Raw genomic sequence first — 21,734 nt, forward strand, 5'->3', positions numbered from 1 at the left:
AAGTAATCAATATAGAAAATTAAGAATGAGGTTCACCGTTTATTTGGAACAGTGAATTAGATTCTCATTCTTTTTGTCTCCAAGACAATGATTTATTATAGAAGATTGTGGAACTGTCTTGCTAATTTTTTAAACCTGGTACATATCATATGTATATATATACATATATGCTTAATAACTTTAAAATAAGTTATTTGTTACTAAATTCAAAGAGGAGTAAACACAATGTGATTATTTTATCACCTCAGGCTATACAAATTTTCTAATATCATTGTGTTTCTGCAGAATGTGACCCATTGAAATGCCCCAGTGTTTCAACACCAGAATGCAGAGAAGACCAATTCATGATTCAAGTTCAACAGGAAGAACCTTGTTGTTTTTCCCCTCTTTGTGGTGAGTATTCTAGAGACAATTTCTTGGAAGAAGAGAGACGATCCAGGGAAAAATCTCTTATTTAACGTGAATTTTATGGGACTGATGGTAACCAATATTCTGATGTTATAGGAATTCAACTGAATGAGAACTATCATAAAGTATGACATTTTAAATGACTAGACAATTATGATAAATACCTTCCCCATCAACGAAAACTATATCTATCAGTCCAAATATAACCCAGATATTTGAATCAAGTTTTTTTTTTCATAATAAGGCCAATGCCTAATTTTTTTGAAGAAAAGTTTAGCACTGGCTTTCCTTGAAGAACCAGCTTGAATAATGGGATCTGCAAAGACTTTATAGGACATCTTTAAAACTTTATGTCCTGTATATCATGTATGAGCTATCATGACCTCAAAAAAGAATAGGAGAAACAGTGTCTGGAAAATGACTGGAGCTAAATATTCTGCCTGGCTAGCTGAACATTGAAATAGAAAAAATTCTCCAGTTTTTTTTTTTCAGATGAATTATTATATCAAAGATTGCTTGATAATTAATATAGTATTCAGAAGTAATCAAAACACTTTCTTTGTATCAGTTAAGATTCATTGACTGCAAGTGGCAAAACTGATTGATTCTGGCTAGATTTAGCACAACCCATTATTGGAAGAATCTGGGGAAGTAGGATCAAAACAAAGCAGAACAGTCAAGCCCCAGGAAGGAGAGAAATCAGCTGCTCTAGGTAGAGGTAACTAATGACTGAGCCAACTTCATTTTTTTTTCTTCAGTTGATGTGTCTCGATATATAACTCAAATTCCATCCAAAGGGATTCTGATTACTTCTATGTTTCTACAGAGTGGCCTCGTGATGTGAGGCATCTTTAAAGATAGTCACTCCAAAACCATGTGGGTGGTGCATTTCTTTAAGGTCATCCAGAGAATAGTTATCAAAGTTGAAATGGCATGCTGAAACAGCCCAAAAGAATAAATGCCTACTACATTTTCATCCCTAAATGCAAGTAATCAATGACAGTGAATTAAGAAAACATAAATAAATAAATAAATAAAATTTTGATCATAATAAGAAAAAATTACCTAGGAAATCTGAATGTTCTACTTTTCTGGTAAGATGGTGTTCTATATGTCACTGTGCTTGGAAAGCACAGTGCAATATACTCAGGTAGCATTATCATTTTTGTGACCAAATAAGGTGATACACCTTATTTTTCTTTTACTATTTTCTTAAACAAAATTGATTTGATTTGATTTGTGTGTGATAATTTAAACTCATATTATAATTCATCATTTTTAACTCAGCTTTGACTGTTGGCTTTTTTTTCACCTTAGTTTGTGAATCTTGCACTGAACCTGTTCCAATATGTAATGATGGGGAATTTCTTACAGTAGATCTTAATAGCACACACTTCTGTTGTCCTCAGTATTACTGCGGTAAGTGTATATTAACTATTTAAAAATATTTCCATGTGTCCAATGTTTAAGAAACCCAGTGCATCTTAGTTGACTGTTACATCAGACCCATTTTCAAAGTTTTTCACTTGATGAGCTATCCTAGCACCAGTACTCTTTTTGAACCTGTTTATGTATCAATTGTTTTAACTTCACCAACACATGGCAATCCGGTGGTGGGAGAGGTAGCACTTGGGAAATCTTAATCCATGCATTTATGGCAGTGAACTAAATGGTAGGTAATGAGAAATGGCAAGTCTGTAAAATTTATCTTTACCCATGTAATTTTTCTTTTTAGTATGTGAGCCAAACCTTTGTCCTATGCCATTACTCAGCTGCACAGAAGATATGAATCTTGTGAAAGAAAATGTATCTGGTCAATGTTGCCCAACATGGCATTGTGGTAACTAATTTTCATATTTTAAGGTTTTATTATAATAAGTTAATTATTTTGAGGAATGTAAATATGTTGATTTTTGCCTTTCAGAATGTAACTGTGAAAACCTTGTTATGCCAACTTGTGAAGTGGTAAGAACACATATTTTGATTGACTTGTCATATTTATTTAAATCTGTTTATTTTTCCTTTATCTCTCTCATTTCTAAATTCTTCTCAGAGCTAATAAAATTATCCATATCAAATTGTACTCAACTAGATTAAAACAAAGTGCTCTGATATTAGGAAATAGCCAATAATTTATATTTTACTTGAGATAGGAAAATACAATATGTTATTTTTTTAACTGGTAATAGAATCTACTAGTTTTATATCAATTTAACTTTACTGGTATTAAACTGAAGCAAAATATTGAAAAAAATTATCTTAATATTGAGTGTTGTCTCTAATGATTCTTTAAGAAAGTGCACTAATAACACATCTGTTGTAGAGGAGAAGGGAATATAAACAGAACTGCCTGTATCTTCTTAACAGTTATCTACAAACATGTAAATCTTATGGAAATTTCAAGGATTTAATTTTTAGAAATAACAAGGATAACTCTGGTGTCACTTATTTAATCACTAAATGTATCCCGTGCTGCTTTACAAGTCTTTGTTTTCTTTAAATATTTATATTCATGATATGCCGATAAGTCTTCAGAAAGATAATATATTCCTGGCCCTGTGTGTTAGAGAAGACATGCTTTATTTTGCAAAGACATTTTACTTTGTTTTCCTTCTCAAACAATATGTACACTTAGAGAATTTATTCAGAATCTCCAGTTCAAAGCTATGTTATAAAGAATGAATGAGGTACTTTTTAAAGTAACAGAAACCCTCCTAGGATGCCACTGTTTTATTTAAAAAGCATTAATCCAACTTTTTTTTTAATGATGCTCTCATCTATGGTTTACAGAGGATGTTTAAATTTTACAAGTAATTCTCATAATAATTCTCTCATTTGATTATTTCGTGAGGACACAGTATATGCATCTACACAAGAGTAGAATTATGATGCCATGTATTTCTCTAGTTCTTCACAGTTACATAACGTATTAGGTATACTATCTTATTGAATCTTTACCAAGTCAGTACTTTACCTCATTTTATAAGTGAGAAAGTTGAGGTCCAAGAGAATAAATTATTGACTGAGATTTTCAGGATTCCAACCAAGGATTGCTTTTTGTGTGTGCATGCTTGTGTATTCTTTATTCTTTCTGCTCAGCCTTAACTCTTTCATTTCCCTTAGAAAATGTAGCCAAGGCACAACTTGAAACAAGAATGAAAGAGAATGTGAGACTGCCTTGTTTCTACCTTTCTCTAGCTGTGGCTCACTTCTCTCATTTGAAACATAAAAATAACAGCAATACCTTATCATAGGCGGTAAATAAATTAACATAATTTAAATGCTTAGTGTCTGACATATAGGAAGGGCTCAATCAGTATTAGTTATAAGCATTATTTTTTGGCACATTAAAACTTAAATTTCCCTATTTTTTTCCCCTTTACAAGTTAGAGCTATCCCTTTTCTACTTTCTGTCTTTTCTAGGACACATAGGTTTTCTAAAGGCAAACTGGAAGCACTGTACAATCTTTGTGTTTATTTTAATTTCATTTCATTTATTTGCCTATTTTTAAGATTAAGAAATAAAGATTGCATATATTTATTGTATAGGACGTTATTTTAAAATATGTCTACATTATGGAATAACTAAATTGAGTTACTTAACACATGTATTACCTCACAACATCATTTTATTTTTGTGGTGAGAACACAGAAGCTATTCCCTTATCAGTTTTTAAAAATACAATACATTGTTACTAACGATAGTCATTATGTTATCAAATAGATTTCTTGAACTTATTTCTCCTATCTAACTGAAATTTTGCATCCTTTGGTCAACATGTCCTATAACCTTACTCCCCTACCGCGGGCCTGGTAACCACCATTCTATTCCCTACCTTCTATGAGTTCAACTTTTTAAGATTCTGCATGTAAATGAGATCATGTGTTCTTTGTCTTTCTGTGCTTGACTAATTTCATTTAACATAATGTCCTCCAGGTTCATCCATGTCGTCTCAAATGACAAGAATTTCTTCTTTTCTTAAGTCTATATGGTATTGCATTGTGTATATATACCACATTTTCTTTATCTATTCATTCTTTGATGGACACTTGGGTTGATTCCATATATTGGCTATTGTGAATAGTGCTGCAGTAAACATGAGAGTGCAGGTATCTCTACAATATAGTCATTCTGTTTCCTTTGGACATATACCCAGTAGTGGAATTGCTAGATCATATAGTAATTCTATTTTTAATTTTTTGAGGAACATACATACTATTTTTCATAATGACTATACTAATTTACATTCCCACCAACAGCGTGCAGGGGTGCTTTATCTGCATCTTCACCAACACTTGCTATCTTTTGTCTTTTTGGTAATAACCATTCTAACAGATGTGAGGTGATATTTCATTGTGTTTTTAATTTGCATTTCCCAGATTATTAATATTAAGCATTTAAAAATATACTTGTTGGCCATTTATATGTTTTGTAAAATGCCTATTCAAGCCTTTGCATATTTTAAAAATCAGGTTATTTGGTTTTGGTTTTTTTTTTGATATTAAAGTGTTTGAGTTCTTTATGTATTTTGGATATTAACCCATTTTAGATGTACAGTTTGCAAATCTATTCTCTTACTCTGTAGGTTGTCTCTTCACACTGTTGCTTGTTTCCTTTGCTGTGCAGAAGCTTTTTAGCTTGCTATACTCCCATTTGTCTATTTTTCTTTCGTTGTCTCTACATTTGGGTTCATATCCAAAAAATCATTGCTGAGACCAATATCCTGGAGCTTTTTCTCTATATTTTCTTCTAGTGGTTTTATAGCTTCCAGCATTACACCTAAGTCTTTAATCCCCTTGGAGTTGATTTTTGTATGTTGATTTTGTATGTTGTGTGAAGTAAGGGTCTAATATAATTTGTCCGAATGTGGATATCCAATTTTTCCAACATCATTTATTAAACAGACTATCCTTTTCCTACTGTTCATTCTTGGTAACTTTGCCAAAAATTAATTGGCTGTAATGTATGAATCAATTTCTGGGTTCCCTATTCTGTTTTATTGGCCTATGTGTCTGTTTTTACGTTGGTACCATGCTGTTTTGATTACTGTAGCTTTGTAGTACATTTTGAAGTCAGGTAACATGATGCTGCCAGCTGTGCTCCTTTTGCTCAAAATTGCTTTGGCTATTTGGGGTCTTTTATGGTTTCAAGCAAATTTGAGGATTGTTTTATCTATTTCTGTAAAAAATCTCACCAGAATTTTGACAAGGTTTGCATTGAATCTGTAGAGCAATTTGGGTAGTATAGATATCTTAACAATAAAATTTGGGGAGCACATTAAAACTTAATGTCTTAAATCACTTTGTTATAATTTGTTACAAATTAAACATGATGCTCAGGATGTCGATCACATTATAGAGATCATTGTGAAGAAGTTTCTAGAGATGGTGACCATCAAGAAAAGCTTGGAAGAACATGATAGGTTAAAAATAATGGATGAAAGCAGTTGAACGATTCCAGGCAGGGGCTAATAGAAAGAGAAGTAAATTCACAAAGGTATGAGGTAATAGGTGTATGCAGAAAGAGCTAACTGAAGTAAGAATGAGATATAAAAATCTATACAAATTCCTATATTTGGGGAGGGTGTTATTTTATATTTTTATTTTCTAGAGACAGAGTCTGGCTCTGTTGCTTAGGCTGAAATACAGTGGCACAATCATAGCTCACTGCAGCCTTGAACTCCTGGCCTCAAGTGATTCTATCACCTTGGACTCCCAAAGTACTAGTATTACAGGTATGAGTCACTGCACTTGGCCAGGAGGGCTTTAAAGGCAAGGCTGAGGAATTCAGATTTGATTTATTCATTTGATTTATTCATTCATTATTTTCATTTATTTATTCAATCAACATTTGTTGATGATCAATTATGGGCAGTCATCATGCTAGACACTTGAAAAAGCACAATCCTACCCTGCGGAGCTCCGTGCAAATTTTGTATGATAGAAGAGGAAAGAGTCGTGCATAGGATGGAAATTATGATGAAAATGGTGTTTGAGGGAGATGTTTCTATTAGTGCATAGCAGGATATGGACAATAAAACATTAGAGTGCAGAAGATCAGCAAAGATACTGGTATAGCCACTCATGTATAAACATCTTGGGTATTGTGAAGTCGGTGTTAATTTAGGAGGGCAAAATGAAAGACCTTGGCCATTTGTAACATTGAACAAATGTGTTGAGGAGGGAAGAGGGAAGAGAGAGAGAGGGGGATAGGAAGCTAGAGAGAGAGGGTGGGAGAGAGAGAGAGAGAGCGATCTTAAAAAACTTTAAGGTTTCAATCCTTGCACGCCAGCAGTCCAAGATTACTAGGTCCTTGGACAAACATTCCAATGGCCAGAGGAACAGCTGAGTGTAGATGTCCTGGTATTTGACTTGTAATCAACCTAATTCAGAGCTCCTTTTTTTGGCCTGGAAAACGTGACATAGCATCTTGAGTCATTTCAATAACTTCAAATGTAACAAGAAAATCCTGGCCTTTCTTCCTATGGGATTTTATACTTCCTTTGTTCTAGACCCTTTGAAATTTTTGAGGGTAGAGGTCTCTACGTTCATTCATTAACCTTGGTCTCATTGTGACCTTAACTCTGTATTTTTATTTCCTTAGTGGATTTCTACCATTCTCTACTTTGTCTTTTCTTGTGTTTTCCTTCCCCAGCACTTGTGCTAGATGCTGGCCCATCTAGCTTATTTCCAGTCCAACTCTCAATGTCTGAATATTAATTATGAATCATATTTTGGCATTCACTATTCCAAGCATTTATTTAATGATTATTATATTGTTAGCACTGTGCTAGACACACAGAACATAACTGGTAGCTTGAATGTCTTTGAACATCTTACCCAAATATATATAACCCTCTATCCATGATGATCTAGTTTTAACATTCATGGTTCTACACAAGCATTTATCTGACTCATTGTTCCTGGTACTTACTCTGAATAATGGTTAATGTTGTTTCAGTGACTAAGGTGATTTTTTAAAATATCACATTAATTTATTCACATAGACAAATGTATCTCAACCTAAAAAGAGTATTTTAGGCCTTTACAATTTTTTTTTCAATAATAGCTTTATTGAAACAAATTCACCTAACATACAATACATCCATTTAAAGTGTACAATTCAGTGGCTTTTAGTATATTCACTGAGTTGCACAACCATCACCACAATCAATTTTAGAAGAATTTCACCAGTTAAAAAAGAAACCCTGTACCTATCAGTAGTCATTCCTCATTTCTCTCCAAACTCTCCTGCTCTCAGAAATCTCCACTCTACTTTCTGTCTCTTTGTGTATTTCTGGTTTTGGTATTTCCTATAAAGATAATCATATATATGATCTTTTGTATCTGACTCTTTTTACTTAGCATGTTTTCAAAGCTAATTCATGTTGTTGCATGTGTCATGACTTCATTTCTTTTTATTGTTAATAATATCCCATCATATGGATATACCTTGACATTTATCCAAATAAAATATACAGATGATCAATAGCACAAGAGAAGATGTTTAACATCATTAAGTATCACTTAAATTCAAATCAGAACTATAGGGAGATATCACTGCACATCTTGCCCAAATATACATAACTTTCCATGTATATTAACCCATTGTATTAACCCACTAAAAAGACCCAAAAAAAAGACATTTGCAAGGATGTGGAGAAATGGAAACTCTTATACACTACGGATGGCAATGTAAAATAGTGCAGCTGCTTTGGAAACCACCTTGGCTATTACTCAGAAAGGTAAATGTAGAGTTACTATGTAACCTGGCAGTTTCACTCCTAAATATATACTGATGAGAAATGAAAACATATGTCCACATAAAAACTTATATTTGAATGTTCATAGCAGCACTCTTCATGATAGCCCAAAGTGGAAGCAGCCTAAAGTGATTTTGCTGCAGACTTTAAAGGAGAGGGATGATCATTTGGGAGTAAAAATTACCATATTTTTTCAGGTAATATTTAATATTGGTAGAGCAATCAAAGAGGCATTTCCTCTTGGTCAAACTGGCTACTTAGAATAAAAGCGTAATTTAATATGTGGATAAGGGCTCAAAGGATATGAGTATAAAAGGATAGATTTAAGCCTAAGCTCAAGGAAACAGAGTTAACATTATGGCTTTAACTATTAAAAAACAGGCATATATGTTACCTAAAAGAGTTAATGTGAGCCTAATGCCATCTTTTTAAAATCTTTGGAGTAGTCATGCACTGGGAGAATTTGATTTATTTTTTAACTACATTATTCTAACATTTATTTCAAGTCCCATTGGTATTGTCTAATGACTAAAGTCCTAAAACATCAAATGAATTAATGTTCATAAAACTACTTTACAACTTATAAGCCACATGAAAAGCAAGAAATTGTTAGCTTATGAGAAAAAATGCCTTTTATATGAATGTATTGGAATCATTTATTTGTGTCAAGAATCAAATTCATTTTATTACTAATGTCATGTGAAAATTAAATGCATCCAAAAAAAGCTGATGCTTTAAATACCATTCTTGAAACTTTAAGCCTGGTCCTGTATTTGGTAGGAAGAATCTCTGTCAGTCCTGATAGGGCAAGGTTTGAGCATCTGTCATAGTAACAATGTACTAACAGCAAAAGGCTCTATAGCACTTTCTGTGTGTCAGCCCTATTCCAAACTTTTTACAGATATTGATCCATTTATTTCTCTCAACAATCCTAAGAGGTAGGCAGTATTGTTATCTCCATATTGCAGATATGGGAAGTGAGGAGCAGATTGATTAAGTCATGTACCCTAAATAAAAAAGTTAGTAAGTTATGGAGCCAGGACTGGCGCAAAGGCAGTTCCATTTGTAAGACTGCTATTAACCACTATACTATACTCATTCGTTGCTGCTGTATATACTATAGCAGCTTTGTGCAGGTGCAGACATCAGGCCCCGAGCTGCCTCCGTAGAGCAGATTGAGAACATTTCCAGAAGCAAAGTTCCCAGGGTTGGCAAATGTTATCTTTGATTGCCCTACAGAAGCTCAAAATCAAACAATATGATTCTAAAGTATCTGGCTGTGTGATAAGGAACTTATTAGATGTTATCACTGAGTATGTATGTGTATGTGTGTATATATACGTACATATATATATATAAAACAATTGTTATATAATAAGTTAAATGGTAAGTAATAGTCATATATTTCCAATAGGGAGAATTTACTACAATAGACCATAACTTCCAGAGTGATTGTGGATGCATACAGTATCTCTGTGGTAACTATGTCTTTTATAACTTTTAAATTATAAATAAATATTATTGGCATCTGTTTTTCTTTATTATTAAGTTAAAATCTCATTTTTTGAGACACATATTATACATTTTAAGCCATTTGCCAATATTTGAGTATTAAAATGTATTTTATGTTTTGAGTTCCTCTTTTGTAGTATCTCTAAATGTTCTGAGACCTGGATAACAGGACAGAAATATAAATATTTTTTCAGAAGCCTCGGGTTACTTTAAAGTTGATATTAGGCACTTTTTAATATGTCCATATTTAATTAAAAATATAGACATATAAAGAGTATGAAGTTATGTCCATTATGTTATTATTATTAATTTGTTTTTATTAAGACAGAGTCTTGCTTTGTCACCCAAGCTGGAGTGCAGTGACCCTGTCCTAGCCCACTGCAGCCTCGAACTTCTGGCCTCAAGCAATACTTCCACCTCAGCTGGTACTACAGATGTGCACCACCACACCCAGCTTTTTTTTTTTTTTTTTTTCTCTGAGAGTTGAGGTCTTGCTATGTTCCCCAACCTGGTCTAAAACTTCTGGTATCTAGCAATCCTCTTGCTTCAGCCTCACAAAGTGCTGGGATTATAGGTGTGAGCCACTGTGCCTGGCCAAGAACTCATATTCCAAACTTGCTATAAAATATAGCTTTTGGAGGAAGTTCAATCAGTAAACAGCAGTTGCTTTTACAGATAAACTTTTATTTTATGTTAAGGAATAGTACTACATTAATTATCAAGTAAACTATTGGATTATTAACAATACATAAATGTGAAGATCTTCATTAGTTTTGAAAAATTGGTACATCACAACATAAACATAGACTCAAGTATAAGTTCCAGTGATGGATTAAAATTCAATAGTATATTTTCTTATTGACCATTTTTTCTATTCTTAGAAAAGGATGATGTGTGTGTATTTCAAGAAGTATCAGTATTGAATCCTGGACAATCCATGATAAAGTATTTGGAAGGGGATTTTTGTTGTACAATAGAGTGTCTGGAAGAAAAAGATAACCATACAGGCTTTCACACTCTGAATTTTACACTGCTGAATTGTTCAAAAAAATGTGATGTTGTAAGTATTCTTTATAAGTCATTCTGGTGAGAGTTAATGTATTAAAAAATGACAGAACTATGGAATAAAACAGTGAATACTCCATTAATTGAAAATACACACTGTATAGTTCTTTAGTAGTCTACTATTCTGTAATACATCTATAAAACATATACTTTCACTTTCCTGTGTATGACCTTGAACTTCAGGAGCCTTATTATCTACAGCTTGCCATATTGCTTTACCTGAGGTTGTTAGATCTGCTTGATGAATTTGGCTGTCAGAACTAAAGGTTAATATCTATCTCACTTCTAATATAACCATATAAAGTCAATTATTATTGGAAGTTTCTCATATTCAGCCTTAGAAATTCTTACAGCTGTCTGGAGAGAGCTTCTAGTTATGTTTAGAAGAAATAATTCTCCCCAAGTAATTCATTAAAACTATTGATATGGTGTCGCTAATCTAATATATCATTATTATATGCAGCACCAGGTATACACTCCATCCCAAAGTGATTATGATTGTTGTGGTACCTGCAGAAATGTATCCTGTAAATTTCATATGGAAAATGGAACAGCAGTTACATATGCGGTATGTTTCATGGAAGGTAACACTGTGCTATTTCTTGAAGGAGGTGTTCTTGAGTAATAAGTTCAGAAAATGTCACAGACACACACACACACACTGCACTGCATGCAATAAACACAGTACACTTACAGCACACAAGACACAGTTACATTTGTTACATTGTAAAGTATCTGATAATTTATGTTGTAAAGAAAAATGCTTCACTTATGTCTCAAACTTATTGTATCATAGATCTTTACTCCTTTTTTTATAGATGTAAGAAATAGGCTTTGAGAAATTCTGATTGTGAAGGGAAGGAACAATTAATGTTTTTATGTGACAGCAATTTTTGTTTTCAGATAAATATTACTGTTCCTTGAATTTGAATATGTATAGATCTTTTCTAATTGAAGTTCATAGAAGACCTTAAGCTATACATAAAATTAGAATCTAGAGACAAGAAAGTAGGTTCATTAGAATTCTTTACTGATCTGTAAGATATCTTCAAGCCAAAGTTTGACTATTACTATTATTTTGTTATGCAAATTCCAAAAATAAAATTTTATCTCTTAAAGCAAATTATCAGAGGTATCAACAGATTAGGATAAATATAACCTATCACAGAGATAGAATTCTTTGAATAGACAATTGACATTTTTCTAGCCAATATATATTATGTACAAAAATACACGTGAGCACGTAGTGTCAAGGAAAAAAAATATATGTATATGTATGTAAACACATACATACGTTTTTATTATGTACAAATCAGTATTGGTTTCTTCACCCTTTCTTTTTAAAAATAAATACTTCATTTGGCTGCAAATGAAGAGTTGATTTATAAATTCAATTCATGAATTTCTCAGCTTTGACAAAATTAAATATGCAAACAAATTAGAAATACATATTTTTAAAAATGCAAAAGAAAAAAATGCCTGAATCCAATGAACTTATTATGTTTAAAAGTATCCAAGAGCAGCTGAATGTGGTGACTCACGCCTGTAATCCCAGCACTTTGGGAGGCCGAGGCAGGTGGATCACGAGGTCAAGAAATTGAGACCATCCTGGTCCACATGGTGATACCCCATCTCTACTAAAAATACAAAAATTAGCCAGTCATGGTGGCATATGTCTGTAATCCCAGCCACTCAGGAAGATGAGGCAGGAGAATCATTTGAACCAGGGAGTCGGAGGTTGCAGTGAGCCTGAGCTGAGATCACGCCACTGTGCTCCACCCTGGTGACAGAGGGAGATGCTGTCAAAAAAAAAAAAAAAAAAAAAAAAATTATAACCAAGAGCATGTAATGTAAGGTTTCATGTCCTTAAAATGCCTTCTCCTTTCCCAAACTTTCTTCATTACTGCTTAAAATCCTTTAAGATTATGTCTACATATTGGTCTAATACCTAAATAAACAGAAAAGCCCATGTTTTACCAGGTTAATGGTTGACGACTATTCAGAAAATGCTTACACTTCCTTTAAGTGTTTTCAAGAGTGTAGCAGTTACTGTTCATCTGAAAATAACCACAAAGTGTCAACATCCTGATTCAGAACAGGGGTAGATGTTTGAATCATGAATAGTAGTAAGGATGGAGTGACAATAAAAAGCCTTGTGATTCAAAGTGTTTGCCTGTACAGAATTAAGTCAATTTGTCCAGCGGCACAGAAAGTTACTTGAGATTCAAAAAATGTAGCCTTCTTCATCAGAGCTGGCGACCTGGTCCGATGTACCAATTTATCAAAAGAATGGCCTTAATTAGTTTATGGCAAAATCTATGATAAATTGAGGAGGCCTAGAACAACATGCCCCCGACCCTGGCTAACCTTCTTAAAAAAATAGAATAAAATGAAAAAGAGACATATTTTCCATCAAATTTTCCTTTTTGCCTAAGTAATGCTGACATTAACTACTATTATTTTTTAGATGTGAGTTATAAAATAAAAATATAGATTAACAATTATTTCATTTGACTTTACTTTTCAGTAGAAATTCTGAAATCAGAAGTGAAACAGTTACTATATTTAAATATTTCTTGAAGGAATACGGATAAATTTTAAAATGTTGTAAGCTATGCAAAATTAGATTCACAAACCAATAAACACTGTCATTTAAATACGTTTTTAAACTTTTTGGCAATAAGGGAGTAGCAGGAAGAATAAACACATCTCAAGAAAGGAGGTATATAATAATGTGATTTGTTGTTTTATAATTAGTGAGGAAATATTAGAGCAAGACCTTTGACACTTAAATTAGATAATTTTCTAGTAGAAACAGACACCTATTTGCTTCTTCACTCTCTGTTATTTTGTTTCACATTTACCTCTCAGTTCTAGTGTGAAACCTAGCATATACAAATACACCATACATGTGTATGTATTTTTATCATTTTAGGGAAGTACACACCATACATCTATATGTATTTTTAATCATTTTAGATAAATTTAGGGTCATTTTCAGATGGAACATTTTGTGTCACAAGAAGCCTCTGCATCTTGATTTGACTTTTTATTCAGTAGAGTAGAATATATTGTACTTAAGAAATACAGCAGATTTTAATATGCTAAACAGTAACTTTCTTTTTGATTTTTAGGAAGGGAGTACCTGGCACTACAATTGCACCACATATGAATGTATTAAAACTGATGAAGGGGCAATAATTCTGAACTACACTATGGTCTGTCCCCCTTTTAATGAGACTGAATGCAAAATGGTTTGTACTTTGTTATATCTAAGAAAATTTAGTATTACATATTTTAGAAAATATACATTGATATTTTCTAGGGTCATATTTACATTGTGGATTATACATTGTGATGAATATGTTATTTTCATGACTAAATAAAAGCTCTGTTCTATTTTGTTGAGTTTGAAATTTTGAGTTATATATGGTGTTCCAGGTAAATTTGACTGTCTTTGAATAGATACTTTGCAATTGTTAGGTTTTTAATGTATAGATCCAAAGATTATTGAAAAATCATTTCATCAGCAGTTTTGGCCTTCCCTTTAATATGGATCAATAAGCTAAGGAATCAGAGCTTGGCCAATTTTCTTTCTTAAACAGCAAGATTTATGATGTCATTCGAGTTTAGTGCGTGCTGGCCTATATTAAGTTTACCTTAGCTTTTCTGGTCACAGTCTACCGAAATATTTAGTATAAGTCACAATATTGCCTATTCTTAAGTTTTGCTCTATCAATTTCCCTATTCTCTCAGAGGAGAGTTTACTGGGGGAGTAGATTTGTGAACATGATATAGTTTTTAGTTTTCATGATTTTTGTAGCTTTATTTTTTTGGACAATAATAATTCCTAATAAAAGTAAGTTTTGTTCTGTCATATAGAGAAACAGTACAGCCTAGTCTTACTGAATTTTTTTTTCAGAATGTACCTTTCCAATGATGTTGGATGGCTGACTAGCTAGATATTATAATATGTACTAAAGTTGCAAAATTTTAGCTCTGGAAAAAACTTGGCCATCATCATATTTAACAGACTAATATTTATAGAGTAAATCAAATTGCACTTAGCAGGTTGCTAAAGCAATTAGCAATTCTTGTAAGAATTTAGTCTTAGACAAGTGTCCTCTGAGGAAGGAAATATTTGTAAATAATAAAATATTAAAGAAAAAGATGTGCCATTTTAACATTCAGTTATATTCAGAAACTCAAGTCAAATAGAATTAGATTATTTCAAGAAGTTGAAAATATGTAATGGTCATTAGTTAGAAAAGCTGTTATTATTTTGTTTTAGTAAAAATATTTTGTGACATTTAAAGTGTTCTTTTACTTAAAATAATTCTTTTTCACTATTTTCCATAGTACCAATATCTAAATAATGTAATTTTAAACAAAATGTCTACTCCGGATTTTATAAACAAATAAATTATTATTAGTAATAGTTAAATTCCAATTATTTTTCTATAAAGGCTTTGTGATATTTGATAAAAGTTTTAGAAAAGTTAGTTTTCTATTATAGTATAAGAGAACACGGATGAACTCCATATTCTTTGACTTTACTCCTTTTTTCTCTTTCTAGAATGAAGGGATTGTGAAGCTTTATAATGAAGGCTGCTGCAAGATCTGTAAGTGACAGCATCTTCCATGCATTTACTTCATAGATTAGTTTTAATTGCTCATAGTGATTACAGTTTTTCCTCACAAAATTCAATTCCTATGATGCAAAGAGAAAAACAAATTTTATAAAATATATTACATAAAGGTTTTTGAATATTGTGGTTAATAATTTTGTGATTTAATCTTTAACTTCTGGAGTGTAAATAAGTGTTTTTGTTTAGATTAATTTTAATTTAAATATTAATTTTTTTTATTGTGGCATATCCTGAAAGGTATTTCATTAGATTTCAATATATTTAAAATTTAAAAGTGTCTTGCGACGTATTTGTTTGAACCATGGTGAACTTACACCAACAAGTAGATTATAGTTAGAATGGCATTGTGACTCCAAAGACAACATATGGGGTGCAGTATTTTTCAAACCTGTTTGAACAAATGTATAGCTTTGTAGAATAAATTTGTGATAATATCATTTTAGTAAATTGTATTTTTATCCTTTTCATAAAAATTCCCATAATTATTTTCATAATTAAAGTTATCTGAATGCAATATATTTTTTATTAGCTTGAATTATAAGGCCTATCTCATAGTATTTTTTTTTTTTTTTTTTAGGCAAAGTCCCCCTCCTGTCACCAGGCTGGAGTGCAGCGGTGCAATCTCGGCTCACTGCCTCCTCTGCCTCCTGGGGTCAAACAGTTCTCCTGCCTCAGCCTCCAGAGTAGCTGGAACTACAGGTGCACACCACCATACCCAGCTAATTTTTTATATTTTTAGTAGAGATGGGGTTTTACCATGTTGACCAGGATGGTATCGATCGCTTGACCTCGTGATCTGCCCGCCTTGGCCTCCCAAGGTGCTGAGATTGCAGGCGTGAGCTACCATGCCAGGCCAATTATTATTATTATTTTGAGATGGAGTCTTGCTCTATTGCCCAGGCTGGTGTGTAGTGGCACAATCTCAGCCTACTGCAACCTATGCTTCCTGGGTTCAAGGAATTTTCATGCCTCAGCCTCCTGAGTAACTGGGATAACAGGTACCACACCTGCTAATTTTCATATTTTTAGTAGACGTGGGGTTTCTGTGTTGGCCAGGATGGTCTCAAACTCCTGGCCTCAAGTGATCTGCCCGTCTCAGCCTCCCAAAGTGCTGGGATTACTATTTCATAGTACTTTTGAATACTTTTAAAAAATGAAATAGAATAGAGGGTTATCCATGAAACCATATTTGCTTTTTCTTTCTAAAGTGTTTATGAGTTTATCTCAATATAAAAATAGGAATTTTCAGAAAATTGGCATAGACAGTAATTTTAAAATTTAGAGAAGGCTTTAGGAAAGGGGGACAACAAAGTTCAATTTAATAATACCATGCTATTGGGTCGGATTCTTAGATATGAACAGGCATGCCCCCGAGGGAGATTTCTGAATTTATTTCATGAAGGACTAAATCCCATACATATGTAAAAGTAGTCTTATGTTTTTAGATCTATAGAGTCATATTGAACCAAATATTAGAATGTATTAAAATATTAATACAATATACTGTACTATATACTGTCTATATACAATATATAATATGTAATATATTATGATGTATTCTCCCCCAAATCCAATGAAATAGGTTCTGATATTATCTTGATTTTCAGCTTAGTGGGGTTAAATAATTTGTCTAAGTCTACCTCTTATGAGTGGTAAGGCTGGAAATCTACTGCGGACCTGATTTCATATCCTGCTTCTTAACACTTCCTGGTATTCTGGAACATTACCAGGACAAGTTTTAGGAAAGGGCAGAGGATGAAGGAGGAGCTCTGCTGAAGTGGCAGGGCTAGAATGACTGAACTTTTATTTAAATAATGTGTAAAAAGCCAAATTCAGTGCACACATACACACTTACAACAAGCAAACAAGTCCAACATAGGATGGCCTGACATCTAATTTGTTGTTGTATTAGTTTGCAGGGCTGCTGTAACAAACCAAAAAGTGGTTGGAAATAGAAATTTATTGTTTCACAGTTAGGGAGATTAGAACTCCAAAACCAAGATGTCAGCAGGATTGGTTCCTTGGAGAGATTGTAAAAGAGATCTGCTCCAAACCTCTTTCCTTGGCATGTAGATAGCCGTCCTCATGCTCACATGGTGTTTTCTCTTTATTGTGTCTGCCTCCAAATTTCCCCTTTTACATGAACATCAGGACTATTGAATCAAAGTCCCCTAATGATCTCATTTTGGCTCAGTTATCCCTGCAAAGATCTTGTGTCCAAATAACATCACATTCTAAGGTACACAGGCATTTTTAAAAAACATAATTCAACCCATGATAATTTTATGGCTAAGACTTTGGGGGATAGTATAATATCACCTATATATTTTTTAATTACTAAGGCTTTAGTTAGGTATACACTGATTAAAAATGTTCTGTTCATTAGAGATAAGCAAGTTTTAATTCATATTCTCTAAATCAAATATAAACTAAGATGTATCAAATAGTCATTGTATCAGGGACTCAAAGAATAAAATTTAGCTTTAGAATATGAGGAAATTTAAGATTTCACTTTTTTTTTCCATCTTCTTCAGAGTCTAGACTCTTCCTTAAGTAAGAGATACAGGAATAGAGTCACATGACAATGTTAAGGTCCTGGTTGCTGCATCCCGTGTTAATTATTAGAGAAGTGAGTACATTTATGTTATCTCAGGGCAGACAGGGGAACAACTTTGTGACTAATCATATGAATGACCACTATTGCCTGCCACACATTGATACTCTATTAAGCACATTGTTGACAGGACCACAACTAATCCTCACAACAGTTCTGGGAGGCAGTATGTTTTCCCTACAGATGAGAACTAGAAGGTTCAGAGAGAAGCTGATCATACTAGTCAATAATAAATTTAGGCCTGTCCACTGTCTGGGCCCAGGATCTTTCAACTCTGCTAAGTTCTTTGAAGTTGCAGAATAACAACAAGCCACTTCAGTTTCTCTCATCTAACGTGAAATGACTCGTAATATAGTTCCTGCTGGCATTTTAGAAAACCCTTTTCTGCTGCCTTTGCTATCTGAAGACTAGCCTATGTTGTAGAGATTGTGGAGGTTGCATATGATCACAGGCTCTGTGTTGAATAAAATCTGTTACAATAAAGTTTTTGAGAAATTAATTAGAAATGCCTCTTGGTACCAGCTAACAATAAATTAATGCTGTCCCAGTTTCATTTACTGAATGAATTAGCTTGTTGGGTTTTTATTGAGTGCCTACATCATGAAGATCTTTTTAGCCACTGGGACCATAATAGTGAATGAAGCAATATGTGCCTGGAGAATGTTCATTATCAGGAAGGGAAAGAAACAACGAACTCATAAATATATTCTAATATGTCGGGCAGTGATGAGTGGCATGAAGACAAATAATGTAGAATGAAAGGAATGGAGACTGAGAGGAGCTGGATTGCTAACTTAAGTGGCAGCTTAGAAAATGCCTTGGTGATGAGTTGTCATTTGAGTAGGTCCTTGGGAAGCCACCCAGACGGTGAAGAGTGTTCAAAGTGGAGGAAATAGTAAAATGTGGCTATTGCACAGAAAGTAAGGGGAGGAAGGTGATAGAAAGAAGAGGGTGAGGCATGTTATAGGTCATAGTAAAGATGGTTCATTTCAAAAATTATTTTAAACACATATGCCACATAGAGGTTGATGTTAGCATTATTACATGTGTGGAATATTTCTGATTTCTAATTATGATAGTTATTCTAAGACAAGAAGATAAAAAGTGGAAATCAGTAAGTGTAAAGCCAGAAAATATGACTTAAAAGGCAAAACATAAGATTTAGAAGGCAAAAGTAAATATTGCATATAAAAATGTAAGAGGGAAGTTTTAACTGTAAATATATTCATATGTTTAATTAAGAAACAATTTAACATGGGCCTTTTGATGAATAAATACATTTAATATTTTATCAGGCAAACAAGAAGAAAGAATATGCCAGAGAGTGATCATTAAATCAATCATAAGGAAACAGGACTGTATGAGCCAAAGCCCTGTAAGTGGAAAAATGTCATTTGCTACATAAATGGTACACATCTCAAAGTATATGTGTTACAGGATGAATAAGTTGGTAAGCCAACAAAATGCCACCACCTACAATATTTAACTGAAATTATTCCTACATTCTGATATTACAATTTTGTTTATGAAGAAGTATAAATTATTCTTAGCATAATCAACAGTTCTGAATGATAATTGCAATCGGGACGGATAGAAATTGAATCTAAATGTATTTGACAACATGTTGTCTTCACTCTGCAATTTTACTCAGCAAAAAGAGTCCTGCTTCTAACTCTGCCTCTTTTAATATGACCTGCTCAATTCTACAGTCTACTTGAGCCGTGATATAACACAGGTTACTATAGATAACTATGTTGTGATTAACATATTCCATATATGTGTGTGTGTATATATATAAATATATATGTCGAGTTATGTGTGCACATTTAACTTGAAGTTATGTCAACACTGCTATGTTGAGCATTGCCATGGAATATCCCTTTGACTTGTATGATTGATATTTCATTTATTGTTTTTCACAATCTTCCAACATGCAGGAGCTTGAGGGTTAGAGTGATGAGGAAGAAAGCTTTTCATCTGATTTTCTTAGTGGAATCAAATAATAACCAACACTTTTAAAAGTTTAAGACTTTTTTCTCATTGTCACTTCTTACAGATAAATGTTGCATCTTGTGATGGCAAATGCCCATCAGCTACCATATATAACATCAATATTGAAAGTCACCTAAGATTCTGCAAGTGTTGTCGTGAAAATGGAATCCGAAACTTGACTGTGCCTCTGTATTGCTCAGGAAATGGCACTGAAATCATGTACACTCTCCAGGAACCCATAGACTGTACCTGCCAGTGGAATTAAACTCTTGGGTTCCAAGAACTGTATACAATGTCATAATGTCAAATAGAGTTAACTTTTATCACTATTACTTAGGCACGTGGCAGATTTATGCTGTTTAACAATACTGTATTTTTCAGACTTGGAATGTGGAAATTTAGCAATTGGTTCAAAATATATACATAGTTTCAATAACAAAATTAGATTTATTGCTTTACTCTGTTTTAGAAAATCAAATGACTCAGTTGTTCAGCTGAAATGCTATTAGGTATTTAATTGCAACCTGGTACAGATATGGTATATTCTCATTGTTTGGAAGGTTATTTTGCAAAATTCCTTCAATTTCACTCAATAGCTCTTTTTTTCTTAATTTTCAAAGTCTGCCACAGCTATCCAGATTAAGATACCCTTTAGTCTGTACTCCTTAGTCTGGTAAATATGATTAGTTAAAACTGGCCTCTAGATAGCAATAAAAAATGATATGCCTAGAGACAGATAATAGATTATTTAAAACCTGAATGGTTATTAGGGAACTCATTATATATTCCCCTCAATTTGCAGCTATAACAGGTAACCAGAGAAGCTGTGTGACTCATACCAATTTATTCAGTGTAATAATATAGTAAATTCATGTTAACAGTTGGATTACATTCTAGGCCTCTCTTATTCCAGTACTATGTCACTTTAAAAATCCTCAACAGTGTATGGTAAGAGTATATCACAGAATACTTCATTCTTAAAGAGCTTGCATTGTATACAATTAAGCATTTTAAGTTCAACATATTTGAAAAATGCCCCCCCCATACACTGTTATTCTAGTAGTAAGGAAAAGGAAAATGTAGCATCATTTGCTAAGTAGAGAAGGGAGATCTTGAACTTTTATTTTTTATATCATTAAAACTGCTATTAAAAGTGTTGTCAGCATTTAACATTTAGTTACTGTCTTATTAACATTTAATCTTGAAGATGTACTTGCATACTGTTGAAATTGAGTGCTATTTTGCTGTTAATGCTCCTGCTTAGCCTATGAAGAATGAAATAAATTTATCTGCATGTATTAATAACTTTAAAATGGAATGCTGCACTTGAAGGATGTCTTGAGGTCTTTGGGAATCCCCAAATTCTTTGCCTCCTATAATTAAAAATTGTCCAAATTTTCTACTTGGTATAAAGGAATGAATGCCCTACATCAAGTGAAGTCAATCATCAATAAGAGAACAGTAAAGTCGCATTGCAAAGCAGATACTGGGCCTTAAGGGTGGGCTTAGGCTTGAGATACACGATGTGCTTTCACATAATAATATTTTCATTTCAAAATCATGCTTCCCCAAAATATTGCAACTTACTAAATATTTTGGATTCCTAGGGTTATTTAAATGTGTGTGAAAAAATTAACATTGCATCTGCAAATCCCAGTGTTTACTGTATATGAAATTGATTTATCTTGTATGTGCTTAATATAAATGTTCATGAAATGTTAACATTTCAAT

General features: G+C 33.0%; 1 protein-coding gene across 3 annotated transcripts in view; it reads left to right on the forward strand.

The window, feature by feature from the left end:
* Window positions 1–21,173, forward strand: part of OTOGL (otogelin like) — a 195,718-nt gene extending 174,545 nt beyond the window's left edge. For all 3 annotated transcript variants that reach the window (XM_032296527.1, XM_032296546.1, XM_032296537.1), the window contains 11 exons: window positions 286–393; window positions 1,726–1,827; window positions 2,144–2,248; window positions 2,333–2,373; window positions 9,586–9,649; window positions 10,565–10,743; window positions 11,212–11,316; window positions 13,883–14,002; window positions 15,325–15,370; window positions 19,307–19,386; window positions 20,068–21,173. In XM_032296527.1, the coding sequence (XP_032152418.1) occupies window positions 286–393; window positions 1,726–1,827; window positions 2,144–2,248; window positions 2,333–2,373; window positions 9,586–9,649; window positions 10,565–10,743; window positions 11,212–11,316; window positions 13,883–14,002; window positions 15,325–15,370; window positions 19,307–19,386; window positions 20,068–20,268 (1,151 nt within the window). In that variant the 3' untranslated portion in view covers window positions 20,269–21,173. The remainder of the gene's footprint in view (window positions 1–285; window positions 394–1,725; window positions 1,828–2,143; window positions 2,249–2,332; window positions 2,374–9,585; window positions 9,650–10,564; window positions 10,744–11,211; window positions 11,317–13,882; window positions 14,003–15,324; window positions 15,371–19,306; window positions 19,387–20,067) is intronic.
* Window positions 21,174–21,734: the final 561 nt, after the last annotated feature.

The sequence above is a fragment of the Sapajus apella genome, unplaced genomic scaffold, assembly GCF_009761245.1.
Source record: "Sapajus apella isolate SASKATOON/1434 unplaced genomic scaffold, GSC_monkey_1.0 scaffold2, whole genome shotgun sequence".
Classification (NCBI taxonomy): domain Eukaryota; kingdom Metazoa; phylum Chordata; class Mammalia; order Primates; family Cebidae; genus Sapajus; species Sapajus apella.